Source organism: Raphanus sativus, chromosome 5 (genome assembly GCF_000801105.2).
Source record: "Raphanus sativus cultivar WK10039 chromosome 5, ASM80110v3, whole genome shotgun sequence".
NCBI classification, from domain to species: Eukaryota; Viridiplantae; Streptophyta; class Magnoliopsida; order Brassicales; family Brassicaceae; genus Raphanus; species Raphanus sativus.
Genome location: NC_079515.1, coordinates 33,805,142 through 33,829,382, shown reverse-complemented (window position 1 = coordinate 33,829,382; position 24,241 = coordinate 33,805,142). Strand labels below are relative to the sequence as shown.

Genomic DNA, 24,241 nt, shown 5'->3' with positions numbered 1-24,241 from the left:
TCTGAATGATTATTGGATCATTTGTATTCTGTCGAACTCAGATCCAAATGTGTACATACACTGTTTGTGCTGCGGAAAGAAGATTCGACTTTGACCGACCAAATGTACTTGTTACAGAAATCAATGTCAGTGATCTTTTTAAGCTTTGTCTTCATGAAAATCTTATAAACATCATATATAAACTTTGACGCATATTCAAAATTTACTAGTTGCATGAGTATTTGAGTGTATCTAAAGATTTAGCTTATCTTGCAAATTAATTGGTCTTAGGTAGATTTTCAAAACTATTTTCTTTGGTCAACGTTACTACAAAAGTGATTAACTTGAAAAAGACAAAGAGATTGTCAGAATTGGTATTCTTTTTTCTTTATTTTTTTATGAAATTTCACTTTAATGTCTGTCTTTTTAGCAGTTTCGTTTATTTAATTACATATATTAAGTTTCCAAGACGGACGTGATCTTTCCCTAAACCAAAATCAATAGTTTTATTTTTGTAATTATTATATGGATATTAAAATAATTATTTCCTTAATATTCGTATTAAATAATACAACTGTCTTACATGATATTTTATTTTATTTTCCCTGAAAATTTTCCATTTTATTTATTTAAGTTCCTTATTTCTTTGCAAAAGCCCTACATTCAGTCGTCTAAAAGAAAAATTGGGGATAATTGCATGTAATTTTTGGTGTTTTTTTTTCCCCGGTGAGTCTGAGAGGTTAATAATCTCCACGCTGCTACAGTGTTGGTTTCCAGCTCCAGAGTTCGTTGAGAAGTAAGAAACTAAATCTATAAACTAACAAAAAAAAAAGTTTCTGCTATGATCTTTGATCTTTATTGAGTATATCATCTCTCTTGTAATCTTTTTTTTTTTCACTTTGTTCATAGTTAATTTGTCTGCAAAAGAAACGCTTCTTCGTCTTCTTTTTCATCTTAATTTTTTTTTCTTACCTAAAAGCTCAATTTTTTTTGTTACTTGGTGAATTCTAGGGAAGAATTCTCCTGCTAATTCTGGGGAATTTGTGGAAATAAATATGGAGGATAAAAGTGGTATTAGTCCAAGTGGGGTCATCACAGTTAAGGGAGATGAAGCTTTGGCGTCAAGAACAGAGTTTCAGCAAAGCCCTAGCTTCCTTCAATTCGTAAGTCCCACCACGGTGGTGACTCCTCCTCCTCCTCCCCCTCCTCCGGCTCCGGCTTCAACCACCGTGAATCCTGGCTCAGCCGCCGCACCTCCGCAGCCGTTGATGGCCAGCTCAGGGTCAGATCTGACGAAGAAGAAGAGAGGAAGGCCGAGAAAGTACGCTCCAGATGGAAGTTTGAACCCTAGGGCTTTGAAGCCAACTCTCTCTCCAACACCAATCTCGTCTTCGATTCCTTTCTCTGGAGATTATAATCATCATTCTCATTGGAAACGAGGAAAAGCTCAGCAGCAGCAGCAGCAACATCATCATGTTGACATCATCAAGAAATCTCACAACTTTGAGTATGGAAGCAGCCCAGGTTAATCTTGCAATCTCTCTTTTTTTTGTGTGTGTTGCATCGGTTTTAGTGAGATAGATCTGATCCGATCTGGGTTTTATCATCTGTTGATGTGATTGTGTTATGTGGGTTTTTTTTCTTTTGAGATGTTGGGGGAAGTGGGACCAACATAACGTAACTGGATTTTGCTGGGTACACTTTTGTCTGAAGAAGCCTACAAACAGACCAGTTAGAGACAGAGACAGAGAATCTGATGATGCTGACCAAACTAAACTCAAAATAAAAAGTCGAGTTCTTTTTTAGAAAAAAAAAACTTAAGCGAGAATAATCTTTGTCTCTTCCTTTTAATCTTTAGAAGATAAGAGGGTTTAGCAGATCTCTAATAGTTATCACTAGCTTTGGTGTTATGTCTGTTTTTAATTACTGTGTAACTCTAGTGGATAAAAAAGGGACTTGCATGTTCTTGAAAGGCTATATATCCTCCTTAAACACTGATTGTTATGGATAATTAATTATTTTGTTTTCTATCTCTTTGCAGCTCCTCCTCCACCTCCACCTCCTGGACTCTCCTGCTATGTGGGTGCAAATTTCACAACACATCAGTTTACTGTCAATGCCGGCGAGGTAGTAAATTCTCTAGAAATTCAGAACTTTGGCATTATATTTTTGTTTGTCATTTGTTTTTGAGAATACTTTTGTTTCTTTTTTTATAAAGGATGTAACGATGAAGGTTATGCCTTACTCGCAAGGGTCTCGAGCTATATGCATTCTTTCCGCAACTGGTACCATCTCTAATGTCACACTTCGTCAACCTACCACTTCAGGCGGCACTCTTACATATGAGGTAATTACTCTAATCTTTAAAATATATTTTCTGTGGTTCTTGATGGGATTTTTGATGGTTCTTGAATCAAATTATTTTCTTGTCTTAGGGTCGATTTGAGATACTTTCGCTATCTGGTTCCTTTATGCCTACTGATAACGGAGGAACTAAAGGTCGGTCCGGTGGTATGAGCATTTCTTTAGCCGGACCAAACGGCAAAATCATTGGCGGTGGCCTTGCCGGTATGCTCATAGCAGCCGGTCCTGTCCAGGTACACCACAAATCTTTGATTATTTATCCAAGAAAGGAAAACATTTTCTTTTTTACTAATTCAGAGTAGAGAAAAAAGTCTAAATGTAATTTGTGACAGGTGGTAATGGGAAGTTTCATTGTGATGCATCAAGCAGAACAAACGCAGAAGAAGAAACCTCGAATCATCGAGGCTTCTCCTCCTCCGCCACAACAACGACTACCTCCGGGTTTCACCATAACCACCGTGAATTCTACTTCTCCGTTGGTGGCCACAGTAGAGGAGCCAAAACAACAAACCTACGGTGGTGGTGGTGGTGGTATAGTGAGACCCATGCCTCAAGTGACTTCTTCTTCTTTCCACAACGACAACTCAGCTATGAACAATTTCACAACGACCTTTCAGGGATACGGGAATATGAACGCTGGTACTAACAAAGATGAAGACGGCTATGACGATGGTGGTGATGATGATTCCGGCGATACCAGGAGCCTATCTACTAGTGGTTGAGAGATTCTCCTCCAATTTTCTTGTGTAGAGAGTAAGTGGGGACCTTTAAGGTCAAAAATGTTTCAGCTATTCTTTGCTTTGCTTTACCTTTTTTAGAGGGTTTGTTTTAGGTCTTGGACTTCGCTTCCTGTGTGTGTTTTCTAGAGTATTTGTTTTTGTGATCGGTTTAGCTTAACTATGTTCAGATCATCGACTAAACAACGTTTTCATGGTTGCTGTTGTTGGGATTAAAATTTACTATTTTTGCATATTACATTACTGTGATTCTTATGAAGTCAAATATGTCACGTAATAGCAAAAATGTGAAGGATAAAATTGGATTCTGAAAGGGCGATTACAAGGATTTGAGAGAATGGGATTGGGAGCTCTGCCTTCCGCATTTACAAACTTATATATTTTCATTATCCATAATTCAAATTTCATTTCCTAAAGAGTGAAGGCAGCGGTTAGTTAGGAGTGGTCTAATCGCTAAAACCCATCAAGGCCCTTCTTGGAGTGAGCCATCTTAAGCCTTCTGGGCTTTTCCTCTACCCAGCCCAACAAGTGCCGTCAGATGATGAGTCATGAAACTGCTTATGAATGGTTACTAATCTCAATTCCTTTTTGTTAGTCTTCTTATGTCGCCATAAACCATCTGTGTACGTTTTAACGTTGCTAGATTTTTAACATTTTGCTTCAAACATTAACTCTTAATCCGTATAGAGAAATGTTTCCAATGAAATTCACGATTCAGGAATTGAGGTAAGAAACTAGCAAAAAAACAAATCATTAGCTTACAATTATAATAACCAACGGAATACAGGGACTAAAAAATAAATAAAAAGAGAAATCTAAAACCCTTTCCACTTCCTTAAGCGCAGTCGCCATTAGCCTCCGTTGGGTCTTCCTCTTCATCGTGATTCCGATTAATCGGAGATTTCAACTCAAACAATCGGTCGATCTCCTACTCTCAGGTAATCAATTAACGTTCTCCAATCTATCTGTGTGCGTGCGTGTTTAAAGATTGTTTACTAGATCTTCTATCTTCATTTTTCCTTTCAGCGGTTTCGATAGCTATGTTTAACCTAACTAGGATCCTCCCTCGCCTACACTCGCTTTCCCTTAACCATAGCACAACTGCCTCTGGCGCTCCGAGAATCCTCCAATCTCTCGGAAACCGAGCGTTTTCCGGGAAACCAGGCGACGAAAACGGCTGGGACATCGCGACGGGAGGATCGTTCTCCGGAGGAGGAGGATCCGACGATCTCGATTGGGATCACAAATCGATGTGGTCCACTGGTCTAAGCAAGGAGCATTTCGACGGCGTCTCCGTTGGCCGTCAGAACAATGCGAATCCTCCTTCTTCTGATAGTTCTTCGGGTGATGTGATGAGCAAGTTAGGTCCCAGAGAAGCCGCCATGGTTAACGAGATGAACGAGTACGATGACATGATCAAGGAGATCGAGAAAGAGAACAGGCACAGCAGAGGATTCGTCGATGGGATCAAGCAGAAGATGATGGAGATGAGTGTGCTTCTGAAGCAAGTCAAGGAGCCTGGTGCTAGAGGGTCTTATCTCAAGGACTCTGAGAAGACTGAGATGTACAGGTTGCACAAAGAGAATCCCGAGGTTTATACCGTTGAGAGGCTTGCTAAGGATTTTAGGATCATGAGGCAGCGTGTTCACGCCATTCTTTTTCTTAAAGAGGATGAGGAAGAGGAGGAGAGGAAGCTTGGTCGTCCTCTGGATGATTCCGTTGAGCGTTTGCTTGATGAGTACCCTGAGTAAGTGTACTCTCTGTGTGTGTGTGTGTGCTCACTTTACAAACTTGGGTAGGTTATTATTACTGAATGTGTGTACTTTCTTCGTGCAGGTTCTTTGTTTCGCATGACCGGGAGTTTCATGTGGCCTCGCTCAGTTACAAGCCTGACTTCAAGGTCATGCCAGAAGGATGGGATGGTACGATTAAAGATATGGATGAAGTCCATTATGAGATCTCTAAGAAAGAGGATGACATTCTTTACGAAGAGTTTCTCCGGAGGTTTGAGTTCAACAAACTGAAAGTATGTCCCTTCTTTTGCCCCTCTTGAATATGTATTGACTTTGCAAACTTTGGTTGATTAAGACAGGACAGTTTCCACTCTATATATCAAGTGACGTGCTTGCAACTTTGAAAGAAAATCTTGTTTGTAGAAATTACAAACTTGATCTGTGTTCCTGGTGCTTGGTTGACTAGATGCAAGTTTGGTAGTTGGCGGAGTCAATATTGAAATGCAAATGATAGCATTGCTACTTGCTTGTGGGTAGTTTACATTTGTGATAGAACCATGGCATTTTATGGATAGATAATTTTCTACTTTCTCGTGTGTTACTGTAAAGTTGTTAGACGTTGGTTGATCATTGAATTCTTACTGATAATAAAATACTCTTTTCTCTTTTGGTGTCTTAAACCAGTGGAAAGGAGAAGTGAAGTGCCACAAGTACAGCAGAAGACGTTCATCAGATGGTTGGAAAATCACGGTTGAGAAATTGGGTCCTCAGGGCAAACGTGGAAATGGAGGTGGCTGGAAGTTTGTGAGTCTTCCCGATGGATCGAGCCGGCCTCTCAACGAGGTGGAGAAGATGTATGTTAAGCGTGAAGCCCCACGTCGCCGCCGTAAGATTCTTCCTTGAATTTGCTAGAACCAGACTCCATCAACGGTAATGGGATTGTTATGTCTCCCTTGGGGAGTGTGTCAAAGTTGAAAGTTGAAACTAGTATGCTTTGTTTGATCTTTTTGTTGAATAGTATGATGGGTAGCTTTTTTTTTTTAGCTCTTGCTTTTATCAGTGGCCCAATGGTTCAAATAATCTTAAGACCCAAACATTTCAGATCTCTGAGGTTCAATTAATTGACCTTAAACATTTTAGAAAAATATCTCTTAATGTTTTATCTTAAATCAGAAATTTCTACTATACAAAAGTTATTTATAAAAGATTCTAAATTTTGCTTAAGTGTTTTTTTTGTTCAAACCATCACTAAAATTTTTGCTTAAGTGGGCTTAAAATTTAGAAAACTAAAGTAAAGTTGGAGTTTATTTCAACTTTTACGTTCACTTGAAATAAGAAATGCAAAATAAAATAAAAAATAGACAGAACCCATGATATTAAAAAGCAGTGATAAAAGATATGTCTCCTGAATTGGTCGAAGCAGAATCTGTAGCCACTCACTGTTCCCTATAGTTGTCTCCTCCTCGACGTTATCCCAATCCCAAAGTTCACTTTATTTTTCTGGGGTTTTATTGAATCAAGGATTTGAGAGGATTTCATCTTTTTTTTCTTTCGAATCCTCTTTTATATTGCATCTAACATGTACAAATTTTATATAAAATCTAAGTTTATTGGATTAGTCATTTGTATAAATTTTCTCCCACTTATTTTTTAGTTGGTCATGATCTACAATTTCAAATCAACCGCTGTAAACTTATTTCGATTTGCACTTGGACCACAACATTTACACTAAATAAAGTATAACCAGATCAACAATGTTTTTGGACCTTTGGACCAGTTCTGTCTGGCAAATCAATCTCCTCCAATACCCTTATCTTGATAAGGTACGTAGATAAAGCAGTAATAATGACAGATGCATGAAACTAGTTCAAGTGGAAAAAAACATTATACATTGAAAGATGATCATCATCAATTGCAAAACATGTCTCTGATAAACCCAAAACTCTTCCATCATGTTTTCTGAATCATATCTATCAGCATGGGACAATATGGCTCTTTGTCCCTTTGGATTCAAGGGATCCTTTACGATCTTTTTTTGTACCTGCATCTCATTAGTACGTATAAATTCCTTTTATCAAATATATATCCACTAAAATTCGATTAGGAATGGTTTCTACAACAAGACCAATTGTATCCATTTGATATTTATATGATATTATAGATATATGTTTGAATGTTTCAGCAGTATATATAGCTTAACGTTTACTTTCTCTGTCTTGGTTAGCACAATGATTAATGCGTAGTTAGATTAAGTGTATATGGAGCTTCATGGAAACCCGTACGAGAGCTTAGTATATACAATCAAAAGCTTAGTGTATATATATATATATATCGATTCATTTAAACCGTACGTTCTAATTATATATTTTATGAAATCAAGAATCTAATCTTGTAAGAAATACTGCAGGCCTGTTGTCAGAGTAAACATGGACCCATGTTTTCTATGTCCTAAGATGTGTATCAATCTTCATTCATCTTTGTTACACTATATTTAAAATGATTGATTCTGTATATATTTAATCTCATTGAGATGTCCATTGCCCCTGCTGCACTAGACATTACAGCTCATTGATTCTTATTATTCAAGCTCTATGTTCTTTCTAATTAATCAGTTAATTATATACTCATATTTGTGTAATAGGCGTCGAAACTATCTATACATATAGATTTAAATAAAATTATATAAATATTAATGTATTTTTCCTAAAGATGCATGCATGTATACATGTTCCAACATCCGGACTATATGACTTACATTTAAGCCATTAATGCTTTCTAGAGGATTCTTGTTTGTATTTGGTTAAAATTCCAGTGTTTTTTCGTCTGAATTGTTTATACAAACTAGAAAAATCATTACCATAAACTTTGCATTGCGAAACATATATATGTATATAAGTATGTAACAAAAAAATCTGCAAAATCATTAGTACAATACATGTGGTTTCTTTTTCCTTCGCGCAAGTCTAATTCCATTAATAACATTCCTTGAACATAGTCTAATTCAATTTAGAGATCATTAGGAGAAGGGACATTACCAATGACAATAGCTGATCACTAGTCCCTCGACAATGAGACAATATGCTTTTTAATATACATATATACATACGTATATATATATCAAACAATATTGTATACACGCGTGTTGTACTATTACAACTACAACTTGACCATAATTAGTTTATCCTCTCCATATTTTTATATCAAAGAGAAAAGATTCATGAAACTGGACCAGCCTGTTTGAATCTTGTCCTTTCACCAATCTCCCAATATATAAATAAAGACCTTTCACCCCTAAAACCAAAAACCACCATCAACCACTTCAAAACTTTCTAAGCAAGAGGCTGAAGAACTCCGATTTTCTTTCTAAGATTCTCAAAGCAACTAATAATAAAATGGCTTTCTGGTCTGCTGAGAATGCTACTAAAGCCTACCTTACTACACTGAAAACGGTAAGGATTTATTTCTCTTTACATATTCGTATAAATTATAGTGTATTATCGGTTTTGTATAAAATATGATATCGATCGGTGCTAAAAAGATAGTTAATATTTACCTATTTTTCTTGAACTGAATTATTGTCACATTTTGACATATATATATATCCATTTTCAGGATCAAAGAACAAAAGAACCAAACGTGGCTGAATTCATTTCAGCTATAGCCGCCGGAAATAACGCAAGAAAGATCACCGTGGCTTGTGCCGGAGCAGCAAACGCTGAGATACTCGCTGCCCTAATCGCTGCGGCTAATCAAACGCGCGGTCAAGTGGTATGCGTTTTAAGTGGCATCGAAGAACTACTTATATCCAAGAAAATGTTGGAACCATCAGAGATTCATCACATACAATTCGTAGTCGGAGAATCCAACGACAACACTCTAATTAATGATCATTTTGGAGAAGCCGATTTCGTTCTAGTCGATTGTAACCTCGAGAACCACCAAAGTATTGTTAGAAAAATTGTTAATCACCATGAGGAAAATGCAAGAACGGGAGGTAGAAGCGGTGTGGCTGTTGTGGTGGGTTATAACGCGTTTTCGAGAGGATCTTGGAGGTTTAGCGATGGGAGGAAAACGCAGTTTTTACCTATAGGTGAAGGGTTGCTGGTGACGAGGGTCAACGATAATGGTAGTTATAACCAGAAGACGATGAATAAAAACAACGATCATCGTCATCATCACCATAATTACGTGAGAAAGAGCCATTGGATAGTGAAAGTTGACAAGTGCACAGGAGAGGAGCATGTGTTTAGAGTTAGGGCTCCACGAGGAGAAGCCACTATTGGAGCTTAATTGAAAATTTAGATATCACTGGGTACTTAGAGCAAAAATCACCTCTGAAATGGTTCAGACGAGTGAGACTAGTAAGAAGATTAGTTATTTTGTATAAGTAATTAAAAAGAGTTTTGATTAGTATTGGAGTGTGATGTTTGTATGAATAGAAAATGTGTGTTTCATTTTCTTTTCTTTTTGTATGTGTGAATATGAAGAGTTGTGTTTCGTTTTTAATTTCTTTTCTTTTTGGCATTTATTTCGTGGGCGTATGTACATACATTGTGATTCTTCAGATTTTGGATGTTTAGCAAATAAACTATTCAGTAATGCACATGCAAGAGAAAAGATGGCCTGCATCTGAGACTAAAACAATGAAATTAATTATAATATCAAGAAAGATGTAATTATCTATGCAAGTTATATCTTTCTTACAGTATCTTCAAAATAGAGATACCTACTATATATGTATTTTAGGTCTGTGATTTTTATTTGGTACGAGTATTCGACTTTTGGTTCTTATGTCAGTTGATTCAAATATATGATCAAAGCTTAAAGGAAGATAAATCCGATACAAATGAATGTTCAAAAAGAACTTAATTTTGTTAATATAAAACTTAAGATTGCTATTACCCGAATTTCCAATTCGTATGGGTAGCGTAATATTTTTTGCAGAATTTATAGCTGACCAATTAAAAATCGTGTTTTTTTCGAAAAGTAATGAAAAAAGCTATAGTATGTTTTTAAGATATAGGGTTTAAATTCACATAAATCTATATTTTATAAGTCATCTATCTTATTAAAACAGAAACATTATGTTGGACCTAACATTTATTTTATAAGTTTTTAAATTAAATACACTTTTATACTTTATAGTTAAACCTACATTAAATCACTAATGTTCCTTTCTTTATACTACTATTCATGTTTCCAAACAATATACTTATTTCTTTATACTACTATCATTGTTTCCAAACAATATATTTTATATACTACTATCAATGTTTCCAAACAATACAATAATTAATCTTAGTTATTTTATATCCATCATTTTCTCTTTAAAATTTTGTAGACACGTCATAATTTCATAAATTACAAAATAATGAACTTTAAAATTTGGATTATAAGATTACAAATTATGAAATTGTTACAATTTAAATCAAATTAGATTACATATCGGTCATCCATCAGTTCAATCGGTTAGTCTCGGGTTTTAGTGATTTTTTAATATGAATATTTTAAAAACCTAAATTGAATTGTTAGATCTCCGGATTAACCGGTATAATCACAATCGGGTTGAATTTAAAAAACACTGATTTAAATGCAAAAATATTATAAATACACAATCTTTAAAAGTTACCAAAATATTTGTTAAGTTATTAATGAAATTTTTCATCGTAAAATATTCCGCGCTTCAAAAGCGCGGGTCAAAATCTAGTGGATATTAAAAGTCATGTACACAAACTAGGAGGCATTCAAGACTTTCTTCTTTGGATTAGTCATTGCGTTAAGTATGTCATTTAAAAAAATATATATATATTGACAATGATGCATTCATTAATGCATCCATTGTCACAGTGTGCAAGACAACAATGGATCACGAACGACCCATGACGATGCCCTATCCCCATGATCACCCCCCATTTCCCTTATCCATATCCTACTGTACAAGAAAATGACATTTCTTTTTTTAAAACACCAATATATGTGAAAGTTAAAAATAAAAATAATGGTAAAATGGATGTACTAGCTAGTTTATATCAAAACCAACTTCAGTGAAAATATGCAAGATATACATAATTACAAAGAAAAACAACTATTGTTGTGATGAAATGGACCACATACCATAGTGTTAAGAAGCTGAAGAGACCCCCCCCCCCCCCACCCCATGATCCTTCTATTCATTTAGCGGAGTATGGACATTTCCTAACGAAGCCCATTTTATCAAAAGCCCAATAACGTTCTTTCATCACTCAACAGAAGAAGGATGATTCTCCGAGAAAAACCCTAACAGAATTTCAGTGTTTCGAGAGTGATCGGAAAACATGGCGGTTGGTCTAAGAGAGTTCGCGCGCAGAACCGGAAACGGCTCCGGAACACCCCCGGTGCTAGACGAATCTAACGGTGAGGAACTCATGCACGTGCAGCCCTCCGTCGCCGTCGCTCTCGGCAATCGATCCCTCGAGTCTCCAGGAACGCTCTACATCACTTCCAGGTGAAGTTGATAGATGATAGATTAACTCAAATCTCTCTATCCTTGTCGTTTGAGATGGGAGATTTATAATAGTGTTTGTTTTTTTGGGTCAGGAAATTGATTTGGCTGAGTGATGTAGACATGGCGAAAGGCTACGCCGTCGATTTCTTATCGATATCGCTTCACGCAGTGTCTAGAGATCCAGAGGCTTATTCATCTCCTTGTTTATATACTCAGGTACCTTGTGCTACCTTAGTATCTGTTCATTAGCTTTGCCTTGGAGCTTTGAGACCTATGGCCTTTACACTGTGGAATTTGAGTAGTTGTTAGCATTTTTAGTTGTCTAAGTTTGTGGTTATGTGTTTGAAGATTGAAGTTGAAGAAGATGAGGATGAAGAACATGAGTCTGATACTGAATCCACCGGAGCTTTGGACTTGTCGAAGATCAGAGAGATGAGGCTTGTTCCTTCTGACTCTGCCCAGTGTGAGTTATAATGTAGCAATTTTTAACTGCTTATTTGAATCTTTGTTATTTACCCTTTGTCTTGTCTCTGACAGTGGATACTCTGTTTGATATGTTCTGTGAATGTGCTGAGCTCAATCCAGAACCAGTTGAAGGTAAGCATAAAGCCGCAACCTTGCTGCTATCGTTTGATGATGCAATGTTTAGTTACATTTTTAGTTTCATTTGTACCTTTTCAGAAGAAGAAGAAAGTGAACATAACTGGGTGTTTAGTGCTGATCAGATGGTTGTTGGTGGAGGAGGTAATGCTTCTTTTTATAAGCTGAGACCAATCTCAAAAGATTTAAATGTTCGTCTTGATTGGTATGAAGAAGAAATGTGATATTTGATTTTGTGTGTTGTGCAGCGGAAGAAGATGGCGAATGGCCAATATCTCAGAGCCCGACGAGTGTTATTGGTCTATCCGTTGGAGATGAAGGTCTTGCTCAGCCTATGCTTGAGGTAATAAAAACCTGATTTTACCTAATTTACTCGCTTGTTTTGTTTATGTTTACCTAATTTCATTGACGCATGTGCTCTCACTGCAGCTCCATATCAATGATCAGAGGTTTGATGATGCTGAAGAGATGGTTCATGAAAGTGAGACCAAAGATCACTAATCTGTCCACAAATGTATTACGCTAAGACAGAGTTGTTTCTTATGTTAAGACAATGGCGTCTCTGTGTTCTTCAGAGTCCATGTGCTTTGTTAAATATGTGTTTAGACTTGGAAGGTAGATTTTGCTCATCTTGTTATCTCTCTCATTAATCACTACTCCTTGACGGACAACATGGCATGTGCTTAACATCAAGAAACCTTCAAGTTCAGACATCAAGGACAAGTGAGGCTAAAACATTAAACTTGATGTATCATGGGCTGTGCTAAAAAGCCCATCATACTCGTTGAAACATTAAGATTAAGCAATACTAGTCGCTGAAAACTAGAAAAACAAACTTATACGGGCTTATGTATTTTGTTTCAGCCCGGTCACCTGGCTATTCGTCGTCCTTATTACACTATGATTGATTATCCAATAACTTATTTTATTTATACACTATGATTGGTTAGCTAATAGCTTATTAATTCTGTTTAATAATATTATGTACAGTATCAACGTGTGTAACTAAAAATAAAATGTATCTTTCTAGAAGTTCTAACAAAAAAATATCTTAGTACCGTGTTTTTTGTCAACCCTGAAGAAAACATCATGAAATGCTAATTTAGTTTATTTCTTTTAAATAAGATTGGGTGATTTTGCGTTTTGAAGAACTGGGGAAGACATGTATTTTGTTGGAAGCACGTTGTTCGATATGGACACATAAATATTCAAAGAACTATACAATCAAATTAATATTTCCAGTGTCTGAAATATTATACCAAAATATTTTTAGAACAATTAGACTATTCTAGATGTTCCACTATAATCAAATTAATCTACAAAATCCACCATAATCAAAGTAATCTACATTTAAGAAAAGAAAAATTATTATATAAACATAAGACTCATACGCGTTGAGCGGATTTGCATCTAAACTAGTAAAAAAAAAAAACTGAGTCCCACACTTCCCGCGGAAACCTCAGTCTCTCTCCTTCCTTCTATCTCTCCTCTCTCTCACAACCGCTTCTCTGTGTTTAACCTTTTGGTTATGTAAAATATGAAAATCGAATTAATCGTGTCGATAATTTAAAAGCTAATCCAGATTACTCGATCCCCACAACAAATGTCGCCGATGTCTACGACGGAACAGTCGTCTGAGCATAATCGGGATCATCCGCAAAAACACCTGCAGAAGATCCCTGAGATTCCATCCACCCAATCCGGCTTGGAGAAGGAAGACGATGAAGAAGCTGCGCGAGGTTCCACCACGAGCCCCGAGATGCTTGCTCCTTACTCCTTAGGTCTAAACCATATCAGAACCAAATCGTCTCCCGCTCCCTCTCCTTTGGGATTGCCGTCTGTTCAGGATAAGCCTAGGGTTGACGCTGCTGATGCACGCGCCGATGCCCGTGCTAGATGGCCTATCCCTCCTCATCAGCCCGATCAAGGTATTTGTTTGTTTGTTCGTTCGTTCAAACATTCGAATTTTGGATGATGATCGTAATGTAACGAATGGTGAATCTGTTTTGTTTTGCTTTATAGGAAAAAAAGTTCAATGGACGCAATCAAAATCTCTCCGTGTGCCTGTGAACACCAATCCAGGGATAGAGGTGAGAATGATTGTTGTTTTTTTATTTTTTGAATTAACCACAGTGTCCCGCGGCCGAAACTAACTGAATATTATGAATGCAGACTTCTCATGTAGGTCTTGCAAAGGAAACGCATTCTCCACGTTTCCAAGCGATCCTGCGTGTCACAAGTGGACGCAAGAAGAAACCTCATGACATCAAGAGCTTCTCTCATGAACTCAACTCCAAAGGTGTTAGGCCTTTCCCTGTGTGGAGATCTCGAGCTGTTGGTCACATGGAGGTTCGTATTCTCTTTTGTTCATATCTGATGATTTTGAGACTGATGTTTTCATTTTTTTGAATTATAGGAGATCATGGGGGCGATTAGGACAAAGTTTGATAGGCAAAAAGAAGATGTCGATGCTGATTTGGGAGTTTTTGCTGGATACTTGGTGACCACTCTAGAGAGCACTCCTGAATCCAACAAGGAGTTGAGAACGGGTCTCGAGGATCTGCTGGTGGAGGCTCGCCAGTGTGCGACCATGCCAGCGGGCGAGTTTTGGTTAAAATGTGAAGGTATCGTTCAGAAGCTAGACGATAGACGTCAGGAGCTACCCATGGGAGGACTCAAGCAGGCTCATAACCGTCTTCTTTTCATCCTCACTCGCTGCAACCGCCTCGTCCAGTTCCGTAAAGAGAGCGGTTACGTCGAAGAACACATTCTTGGCATGCACCAGCTGAGCGATCTCGGTGTTTATCCTGAACAGATGGTAGCGATTTCGAGACAGCAGGACCTTCTACGAGAGAAGGAGATCCACGAAAAGCAGAATCTTGATGGCGGCGGTGGAGGTGCTGATGGGAACGAAGTGAACACTGCTAAAAGTAATGATTCGACTTCGAGTAATTTCAGGATGTCGTCGTGGAAGAAGCTCCCATCTGCTGCGGAGAAGAACCGTAGTGCTAATAACACTCCAAAGGCGAAAGGCGAGGGGAAAATACAACCGAAGGTTTATGGTGATGAGAACGCTGAAGGAGGCTTGTTGCAGCATAGCCCCTCAGGGCAGCCTGCATCAGCAGGGAGGAATGACATGTGGGGTTTCTGGGCGGATCATCAGTGTATGACATACGATAACTCCATGATCTGTCGTATCTGTGAAGTTGAGATACCAGTTGTGCATGTAGAAGAGCACTCTCGAATATGCACCATCGCTGATAGATGTGACTTGAAGGGGATAAATGTGAATTTAAGACTTGAGAGAGTAGCTGAGAGTCTTGAGAAGATTCTGGAGTCGTGGACGCCCAAGTGCGGAACAACACCGAGAGGAATTGCTGATACATTCAGTAGTAGGCATGAAGATATGGATGGAAGCTCTCATAGATGTTCAGATGACATGCTTGATTGCGTTCCTCGTTCAGAGAATGCGTTTTCTATGGATGAAGTGAAAATCTTGAATGAAGTGTCTATGACTAATGAAGCAAAGGACTCGTCAGCAGGAAGCTTGACACCACCGTCACCAGGAACACCAAGGAAAAGCCAAGTGGATTTGCTGCTAAGTGGTCGGAAAACAATAACAGAGCTTGAGAATTATCAACAGGTAAAATGTTTACATTTTATGTCAAATTTTAACTCGATGTGGCTACTCACCATATATTTTACATGCTAAATAACTTTTTGCTTGCTTGTTTTTTATTTAAATCAGCTGCAAATTCAATTTCTCATCGTTTTTTCTTTATTTTCTGGTTTGAGTTGACAGATAAACAAGTTGTTAGAGATTGCTCGCTCTGTGGCAAATGTGAATTTATGTGGATATAGCTCACTGGACTTCATGATTGAGCAGCTGGATGAGCTAAAGTACGTCATTCAGGATAGGAAGGCAGATGCCCTTGTGGTAGAAACGTTTGGAAGACGAATAGAGAAGCTATTGCAGTAAGCATTTCTACTTGTCTGTTTAACTGCATAATTCAGTTAAGCTGATATTTTTTTTGGTTTCACGAATATCCAGGGAGAAGTACATTGAACTTTGTGGACTGATAGATGATGAAAAAGTAGACTCATCGAAAGCGATGGCGGATGAGGAAAGCTCAGCAGATGAGGATACAGTGCGTAGCTTACGGGCGAGCCCACTTAATCCACGCGCTAATGATCGAACATCAATAGAAGATTTTGAAATTATAAAACCAATCAGCCGGGGTGCATTTGGAAGAGTGTTTCTTGCAAGGAAAAGGGCAACTGGTGATTTGTTCGCTATTAAGGTTGGTGTTATTACTAAACATTATTATACTCTCTCGTATGAATACGTTCTTCTTACCTGTCTATGATGGTACAGGTTTTAAAGAAGGCTGATATGATCCGTAAGAATGCTGTTGAGAGTATTTTAGCGGAGCGTAACATCCTTATCTCAATTCGTAACCCGTTCGTGGTATGTAATGTCAAACACTTTAAAATCGCTGTCATGAATAACATTTGTAAAAAACTGTGGGGCTTTCCCCTAATGCTTCTACTAAGCTGTGCAGGTCCGGTTTTTCTATTCTTTCACATGCCGTGAAAATCTTTATCTGGTCATGGAGTACTTGAATGGAGGAGATCTCTTTTCCTTGCTGAAAAATCTTGGTTGCTTGGACGAAGACATGGCCCGTATTTATATTGCAGAAGTGGTAAAAAGACCTCAAATTTGCTCGCTTTGTTATAGAAATTGTACTTGAATCAAATGCCTTTTTTCAGGTGCTTGCACTGGAGTATTTGCATTCAGTAAATATCATTCACAGAGACTTAAAGCCGGACAATTTGTTGATCAATCAGGATGGTCACATCAAGGTAAATAAATATCTATCGATTATATAATAAACCTTTGCGTTAAGCATCCAAGATTTGGTCCACATTTCTCATAAAACCTCTGTTACCTTGTGATACAGTTGACGGACTTTGGGCTTTCCAAGGTTGGTCTTATCAACAGCACAGATGACTTATCAGGTGATGCATCATTGGGAAATAGTGAGTTTTTAGCAGAAGATGGAAACACTCAACATTCACAAGACAAAGATAGCCGTAAGAAACATGCAGTTGTTGGAACACCTGATTATCTTGCACCTGAAATACTTCTTGGAATGGGTCATGGTTAGTATCTTCATAAGGGCATTTGCCTTTTTTTATATATATTATGTCATCATTAAATCTGTTCATGGACTTATATTATATCACTAACTACAGGTAAAACAGCTGATTGGTGGTCAGTAGGTGTTATTCTTTTTGAGGTTCTCGTGGGTATTCCTCCTTTCAATGCAGAAACCCCACAGGTAATATTATCAAGCTGACTTCATCAGATGTAAGAAGACATACATGATACATTATTCTAATTGGTTGTTAACGTTTCTTTCATTCATGGGTTTTCAGCAAATTTTTGAAAATATAATCAACAGAGATATACCATGGCCTAATGTGCCAGATGAGATATCTTATGAAGCATATGATCTGATCAACAAGTAAGATCTCACACTTCTGCAAATAAATCTCAGAAACTTCATCTCTTCCCGCATTCTCTGTATCTCCACGCCTTTAATCGTCATCAGAGAGAAACAAGAACATGTTGATTGTGGTAACATTGTCTGCTTATGTCCTTGTTTCAGGCTGTTAACCGAAAATCCTGTACAAAGACTAGGTGCAACAGGAGCTGGAGAGGTAAAGCTCTATTAGTTCATCCCGTAGCTAAACATTTTTTTCTTTCTTCAAAGCTAGATCAAGTCTTCTGAAAATCTACTTTTACAGGTGAAACAGCATCACTTTTTCAAAGATATTAACTGGGACACGCTTGCCAGGCAGAAGGTTGTTTCCACATTCTGATCACAAACTAAGTTAGTTCCCTGAGAAAACGAATCTCCTATACTAACTTCAGTTTTTTTGTATCCTTTGTTACAGGCTATGTTTGTACCATCAGCTGAGCCACAAGACACAAGTTATTTCATGAGCCGATATATATGGAACCCGGAAGACGAAAATGTTCATGGAGGCAGCGATTTTGATGACCTTACAGACACATGCAGCAGCAGCTCCTTCACCACACAGGAGGAAGATGTATCTCTCTCTTTTTTTTTAACTCACTTCCATATCTCTCCTTAATTTCTCGGCACGCTTGAAGAAGTTCCATAACAAATGTTTTTATGTTGTAAAAAAAAAAAAAACAGGGGGATGAGTGTGGCAGCATAGCAGAATTAGCAAATGGACCCAATCTTGCTGTGAAGTATTCCTTCAGCAATTTTTCTTTCAAGGTTAGTTTAATTCCTACGCTCTCCCTTTGGCATACCTTTGAATGCTTATTAATGGCTCTTTTGTGGTGATCAGAACCTCTCACAACTGGCTTCGATCAACTACGATCTTGTCCAGAAGAACGCTAAGGAATCAACAGAAGCTTCAAACCCATCAGCCCCTTGAACCAAAACCGAAACCAAAAAACTAGCTCTGGGCCCAGAAGTATGATGATGAATGTGTGTTGAGCATCTACGTACTTCAAGTGCTGATTGGTTTTGGTTCATCAAGCCGTTGGTTTCTTCTCTATGGGGAAAGAAAACAAAAGGTAAGAATAACTGGGAAGCATAGCGCATTAGATTAGGAAGCAAAAAGAGCTACAGAGATCTCATCCCTCAAGATTCTTCAAGATTACTACTCTCATCTCTCTCGCATATGTATACAAAAAAAAAAATAACAACTCTTTTTCGTTGTTGTTTTACATATGATAACAAAGATCCCCGTTAAACCTATTTCGAGGAATCTACTCAAGAACCAAATTAAGCAGCTGGTGAAGAAGATTGTACCAATCTTCAAAGTTTAACTTATATATTTATAACTTTTAAGATTGTAGCAAAGCTTTTTTATTTTTACTTTGAACATGTTTACTTGATGTGAAGGCTTTGTTCATTGCTTTAGTACGTACCTTCATACAAGGATGAAGTTAAAAGCTGTAGAGGCTATATAGTGACGTAAATAACGTTTATTATTAATCAGAAAATACAAAATACTAGCTCTTGATGATGTTATTCGTTATAACTTATAAGTAATTGGTCCAACAACATTAATCCACGTATGTGTATAGAATTAAGTAAAATGAACCTAAACATAACCAAGCTAGCATGTATTTTATTCTCACTCTAGTCGTCGAAACATCCAAGTTCGAAATCTTCGTATCCAAACTCTCCATACTTCAACCACAGTGATGACGATGACGAACATGATGACGTAATGTCGCCGGACAATAGCATGGTCAGCTCTCCCGCGGAGGAGCATCCTCCTCCGTCATTCTCCATTAAAAAGCTCCACGGTTGAATACTGTCACCGTCCACGTCAGCTAAGTGGTTTAGATTTCCTGCAGACGTGTCATTCTGCAAACCCACTGGTACCTCTGTCTCGTCCCGAGGGTTTCCACCGTTGACCAATGTCGTCTCCTCCTTCTCGCGGTTGACTTTCTGTTGGTCAAACGGATGATGTGTGTTTGGATCAATACCCATTCTTATGAGCTTCCTCTTTATATGAGTGTTCCAATAATTTTTTATATCGTTATCTGTTCTTCCCGGTAGTTCTGCTGCAATCTTCGACCATCTACAGTATTAAGTGTGCACACAGTATGTTGTTACTAGAATATAATATTGTACGTGAAATGTAAAACAGTCATCTACATATTTTACTAAAATATAAGTCGTACGTTGGTTAGATAAAATGAAATAAACATTTCACTAAATACGAATTTTAAGGAGAAATATTCCTCTACTTTATGTTATTCAGAAAAATAATTGACATTAGTAAATTATTTGTGATGGAAATAAAATAAAAACCTATTGCCAAGTTGCGCATGAAGATCAATGACTAGTTGAATTTCCTCTTCACTAAAAAGACCTCTCTTGAGATCTGGCCGCAGATAATTAGTCCACCGGAGACGGCAACTTTTGCCGCACCGCCTTAGCCCCGCCAGCTTTGGCACATCTCTCCAGCACCATCCACCGCTTCCTCCACGTGTCCTTAAGAAATCAACTAGTTTCCCATCTTCGTCCGCTGTCCATGGCCCCTTTCTCAATCCAACCTCATCACAACATGGTTTACGACCACCCATTACTACTCTTTAGACTTCACACGCAAAAATAAAATGTCTTTTTACCAAACTTACACTTTCTTGGTAGTTTACAAAAAAAAACTTATATTTTCTTATATTTCAAAATCATGAAAGAAACTAGGTTAGAATCATGGGCTCGGAAATGTAACATGGAAAAGGAAAGAAAAATAAACACAAAAGTGGTATAATTAAGCAAGTTTATCTCAACTAACTAACTATATATACACATACGTATGGAGTTTCTTGGCCAAGTTTTGGGGGTGTTTGAGATAAATAATTATTCAGTATATATTAGTATATTCTATATATATATATGTATGTATATTCTTGAACTGACGTATCTGACGGTGGGGTTCGATAACTCGAACCGAAATTTCGTGACCCATTGCTACAAGCATTAGAAAATTCGATGTAAACCTTTCCCGATTTAGAAACTTTGTTACAGATGACATAGCGTAATTGTTTTACCATATATCCACCTTTCATATCACTTGTTAGCTTTACGGCTCATGTTGGATTCCTCGTAAACTTTATGATAGTTAGCTAACACTTTTAATATGTGCACAATTGTTACTTAATTATTCTTGGCAATGGCCAAAACAGACATATATACATATGTATGCAGATAGTCTATTTATTATTTTCTCTTTCTCTTATTTTTCAACTCTTATATTAACTTGGCTCTTATATGTTTATCCACATTTTTTTAATATGTTTATCCACATGTTTTTAAGTAAAAAGGAAGATCACGCTACTTGCGTTTTGATCATGACAAGAAAGTGAGACTTAAAATAGAGACAAAGAACATGAGACTTCTCTTTTAAGTTTAACTGTTATTTTTTAATTGAAAAATTCTTTGTAAACAAAATTCCAATTAATGACGTATCCACACCCCTTTTGAGGAGGATACGTCTAATAGACAGTTCCGAACACGCCAGGACTGTGCTCTAGCGTCTGATGTCAACATATTGGCTGTCTGACAAAATCTAAGAGCTGGAGCTTTCTCAAAAACGAGTGATTAGAGCCAGTTTTTGTTTATATGAGGCTCAACCGTTGATATCTTCCGCTGAGGATGATCATATGAATAAGAACACTTGCTCAGGCTGTTCTCAGACTAAGACGAAGTCAGTCCAGACTCCAGGCCCGGCTAGTTAACTTGCACAAGGAAACAAGCAATGACATGTCATTAATCATTATCTATAATGCCTTTGCTAGGTTTAGTCGTACATCTTTTGTTTGAATGTGTTATGTGGAGAAGACCCTCAACAGATGCTGATTGGATATGAGAAGAACAATAACTAATAAACTACTCTTGAAATGAAAAGACGAGAAAACCGAGCTATAAGTCTATAACTTGTTATAAACTACACATCAAACTTTTACATGCTCTTTGGGAACTTTGTCTACCTTGTCTACCTATAGAACAAACAAGAGAATTAGTAGTCATGGGCTTTGACAGAGTAATCTCGGGCCTTTATCGAGTGAAGCCTTGGACTTTCTTCATTTGTTACAAACGTAAAACTATGTTCTAGAAATTTAAATATCTTGCTTCACTTTTTAACAGTGAGGTTCCCTTCGGTGCCAGACCAATATGAACGAAATTTGTTTAAAGCACAAGTTAATATAAGAAAATATACAACTAATCATCATAAACAATGCAAAAGCCGCTTATGTGGCTTATGCTAGATTGAAATCTACCATTTTTCAATGTATTTTTAGCCTTATTTATCATGTCAACTTTTTTGAAAGTTTGTTAATAAGTAAGACTTTATTACTCATAAATGAATAGGTGACACTTTTTTTCTTTTTCTAAGGATTTCCATTGAAATGTTTTCCCACTCCTTTTCTACAAACCTGTCGAGTCCACACTCTACATGAAAAAGATGTGTAAAAGGAAAAGTTATTTGATTTCCACTATTAAATACGTTAAACATAAAATAAAATATATTAATGTATGGCCTTACGCGGAGAAGGTGGTACGACTGTGTATTTGACCCAGTAATCTCTCTGGATCACGTTCATAGATCATCATCATCATCACATGCCTAAGCGAGAATTATTGTTCAGTTGTTTCATTGCATTTTATTATGCCTTATTTTCTGGGGATTTCTTATTTTCTTTCTCGTCGTGTCCTCCCCTTCCCTCAACTATTTCATACGATAGTGAAGGACCCACCCAAACCAATTATCTATTTCAACACTGCAAATGAGAATCATGAGATATTTATATTATACTACGTACTATACATGAACATGCCAACTTGGCAACTTAATTGTTCCGTACCGCACGAGAAACAACAGTGCTGTTATGTCGGTAGGTTATTACTCCCTCCGTTTCATATTAAGTGTTGTTGTAGAGATTTTTTTTCGTTGCAAAATAAGTGTCGTTTTCATATTTCAATGCAGAATTTATTAATTTTATTCTGTATTTTATTTTTCTATTGGTCGAAATACATGGGTAATGATGTTTTTGTATGAAAAATATACAAAATTTAATGATTTTTTAATCCGTGTGCACAACTCTAAAATGACACTTATTCAGAAAGAAAGAGAGGGAGTAGTAAATAGTACCATCTCAATTTAACGTGATTAACAAAATTATTATGAGATCATTGTCGTTATCAGTTAAGTTAAAAACACTTAATGTGATCATTGGGACTGGAATAGTTTTGACTTGTGAGCGTATCTGTTGTTCGATTTTGACAATGACAATGCAATTTACATTCAATATTTATTACTTTCTTGTATTATATTACGGCTTGATTGATGCAATTTCGTTAATCGCTACTGTATCTTTTTCTTCCCTTGGGTTGAATAAAACGAAAAATGTTTATCTCTACTCGCTTTTGATTATGTTTAATATAATTTGAATTGATACTTCACGTTATGATCTGGACCGACGTTGAGAGGACCCTGCCATGATTTTATGTCAAACCAATTCCAACAAATAATTGAGCCCTGCCCCTGCGTTAATATAACGTCATTTAGACGTCTGATTGGTTCTCGCGCGTCGGTGGATTGATTCGTAGATAATCTAACTTAGATTCAACCTAATTTCTATGCGATTCATATTTGTTATAAGCAACTCAGACGTCAGACCATTTGGTGACTACTAGAGAATTTATGAAAGAACAAGTAATTTGTAAGTTTTCAATAAACATCAGTTGAGCGTTTTTTTATTAATAGATTCCAACAAAGTGTATAGGTTAGAATTTTCGTTTCTAAAAGTCTAATCCACTGTTTGTTTTCCTTCTTCGCTGATTTTTTTTTCCTTAATTATATTCCACCGCGTATTACGGCCAACAGTAGAATAGAAAAAATCTAGACAAAGTTGTACACTCTATAAATATTCAACCCCAGCTCTCTCTTCTCCACACACTCAATTCTCTCACTTCCTATCTAGCTTTCTTACAAGAAACACCAATGGCAAAACTAAACCAAACTCTCTTTCTAATCCTCTCAATCTTCTTCTTCTTCTCGCCGGCGCTCACTGCCGCCACCGCAGCCTCACGGGCTGGAGCCTCCAACAAAGCCGTGAACTTCATCCAATCCTCTTGCAAAACCACCACATACCCAGCCGTGTGCTTCCACTCCCTCTCAGCCTACGCAAACGCCATACAAACAAGCCCTAAACGCTTAGCCGAGACCGCTCTAGCCGTAACCCTGAGCCGAGCCCAATCCACCAAACTCTTCGTCTCGCGTCTGACGCGTTTCAAGGGCCTTAAGAAGCGCGAGGTCGAAGCCATCAAGGACTGCGTTGAGGAGATCAACGATACCATTGACCGTTTGACCAAGTCGGTCCAAGAGATGAAGCTATGTGGGAGTGCCAAAAATCAAGATCAGTTTGCGTTCCACATGAGTAATGCTCAGACTTGGACTAGTGCGGCTTTGACAGATGAGAACACTTGCTCCGATGGTTTCTCGGGTCGGGTCATGGATGGAAGGATCAAGAACTCGGTTCGAGCTAGAATTGTTAACGTGGGTCACGAAACTAGCAACGCCCTGTCCTTGATTAATGCATTTGCTAAGAAGTATTAATTTAAGTTTTAAGAAATATTTTGTGGCATCTCATATATAAATAATATATATAATGGTCTCCGTAAATGTAATATATATATGCCGAGTTGGTTAGATTTTTTTTTCTTATTTGGTTTGTACTATTGTCCATTTGTATTTTGAGATATAAAAGTTTAAGAAGTTGA

The 24,241-nt window shown here is 37.4% G+C and overlaps 7 protein-coding genes across 8 annotated transcripts; 6 read left to right on the top strand and 1 right to left on the bottom strand.

Annotated features, from left to right (window-relative positions):
• Positions 1–616: 616 nt before the first annotated feature.
• Positions 617–3,318, top strand: LOC108857394 (AT-hook motif nuclear-localized protein 6). The gene is made up of 6 exons (XM_018631378.2): positions 617–775; positions 991–1,503; positions 2,021–2,106; positions 2,198–2,326; positions 2,415–2,576; positions 2,676–3,318. The coding sequence occupies exons 2-6, from the start codon at positions 1,035–1,037 to the stop codon at positions 3,063–3,065; spliced, it is 1,236 nt and encodes a 411-aa protein (XP_018486880.2). The 5' UTR covers positions 617–775; positions 991–1,034; the 3' UTR covers positions 3,066–3,318.
• A 589-nt stretch (positions 3,319–3,907) lies between these two features.
• LOC108805436 (protein GAMETE CELL DEFECTIVE 1, mitochondrial) lies at positions 3,908–5,958 on the top strand. The gene is made up of 4 exons (XM_018577486.2): positions 3,908–4,018; positions 4,107–4,827; positions 4,917–5,106; positions 5,498–5,958. Exons 2-4 carry the CDS (start codon positions 4,121–4,123, stop codon positions 5,714–5,716), a joined length of 1,116 nt encoding a protein of 371 aa, XP_018432988.2. The 5' UTR covers positions 3,908–4,018; positions 4,107–4,120; the 3' UTR covers positions 5,717–5,958.
• Positions 5,959–8,048: 2,090 nt separating this feature from the next.
• LOC108859797 (uncharacterized) lies at positions 8,049–9,319 on the top strand. The gene is made up of 2 exons (XM_018633710.2): positions 8,049–8,262; positions 8,426–9,319. The coding sequence occupies exons 1-2, from the start codon at positions 8,206–8,208 to the stop codon at positions 9,101–9,103; spliced, it is 735 nt and encodes a 244-aa protein (XP_018489212.1). The 5' UTR covers positions 8,049–8,205; the 3' UTR covers positions 9,104–9,319.
• A 1,744-nt stretch (positions 9,320–11,063) lies between these two features.
• LOC108857811 (chloride conductance regulatory protein ICln) lies at positions 11,064–12,526 on the top strand. Of its 2 annotated transcripts, XM_018631827.2 has the most exons (7): positions 11,067–11,297; positions 11,390–11,513; positions 11,646–11,760; positions 11,835–11,894; positions 11,979–12,041; positions 12,146–12,240; positions 12,327–12,526. In XM_018631827.2, the coding sequence occupies exons 1-7, from the start codon at positions 11,128–11,130 to the stop codon at positions 12,396–12,398; spliced, it is 699 nt and encodes a 232-aa protein (XP_018487329.1). In that variant the 5' UTR covers positions 11,067–11,127; the 3' UTR covers positions 12,399–12,526. The 2 variants fall into 2 exon arrangements, with proteins under 2 accessions (XP_056842429.1, XP_018487329.1); XM_056986449.1 differs by having other exon boundaries at positions 11,064–11,297; positions 11,835–12,041.
• Positions 12,527–13,343: 817 nt separating this feature from the next.
• Positions 13,344–18,973, top strand: LOC108859802 (probable serine/threonine protein kinase IRE). The gene is made up of 17 exons (XM_018633714.2): positions 13,344–13,825; positions 13,920–13,987; positions 14,070–14,246; positions 14,314–15,540; positions 15,700–15,872; positions 15,949–16,198; positions 16,273–16,365; positions 16,460–16,600; positions 16,668–16,760; positions 16,859–17,060; positions 17,154–17,239; positions 17,337–17,425; positions 17,570–17,621; positions 17,709–17,765; positions 17,859–18,014; positions 18,125–18,208; positions 18,282–18,973. The coding sequence occupies exons 1-17, from the start codon at positions 13,501–13,503 to the stop codon at positions 18,369–18,371; spliced, it is 3,363 nt and encodes a 1,120-aa protein (XP_018489216.1). The 5' UTR covers positions 13,344–13,500; the 3' UTR covers positions 18,372–18,973.
• LOC130495111 (transcription factor MYB20) lies at positions 18,912–20,245 on the bottom strand. Its single transcript, XM_056986224.1, has 2 exons — positions 19,766–20,245; positions 18,912–19,532 (listed from the first exon to the last, which is right to left on the bottom strand). The coding sequence occupies exons 1-2, from the start codon at positions 20,038–20,040 to the stop codon at positions 19,085–19,087; spliced, it is 723 nt and encodes a 240-aa protein (XP_056842204.1). The 5' UTR covers positions 20,041–20,245; the 3' UTR covers positions 18,912–19,084.
• Positions 20,246–23,398: 3,153 nt separating this feature from the next.
• On the top strand, positions 23,399–24,241 carry LOC130495112 (pectinesterase inhibitor 11-like). The gene has a single exon (XM_056986225.1). The coding sequence runs from the start codon at positions 23,463–23,465 to the stop codon at positions 24,075–24,077; it is 615 nt and encodes a 204-aa protein (XP_056842205.1). The 5' UTR covers positions 23,399–23,462; the 3' UTR covers positions 24,078–24,241.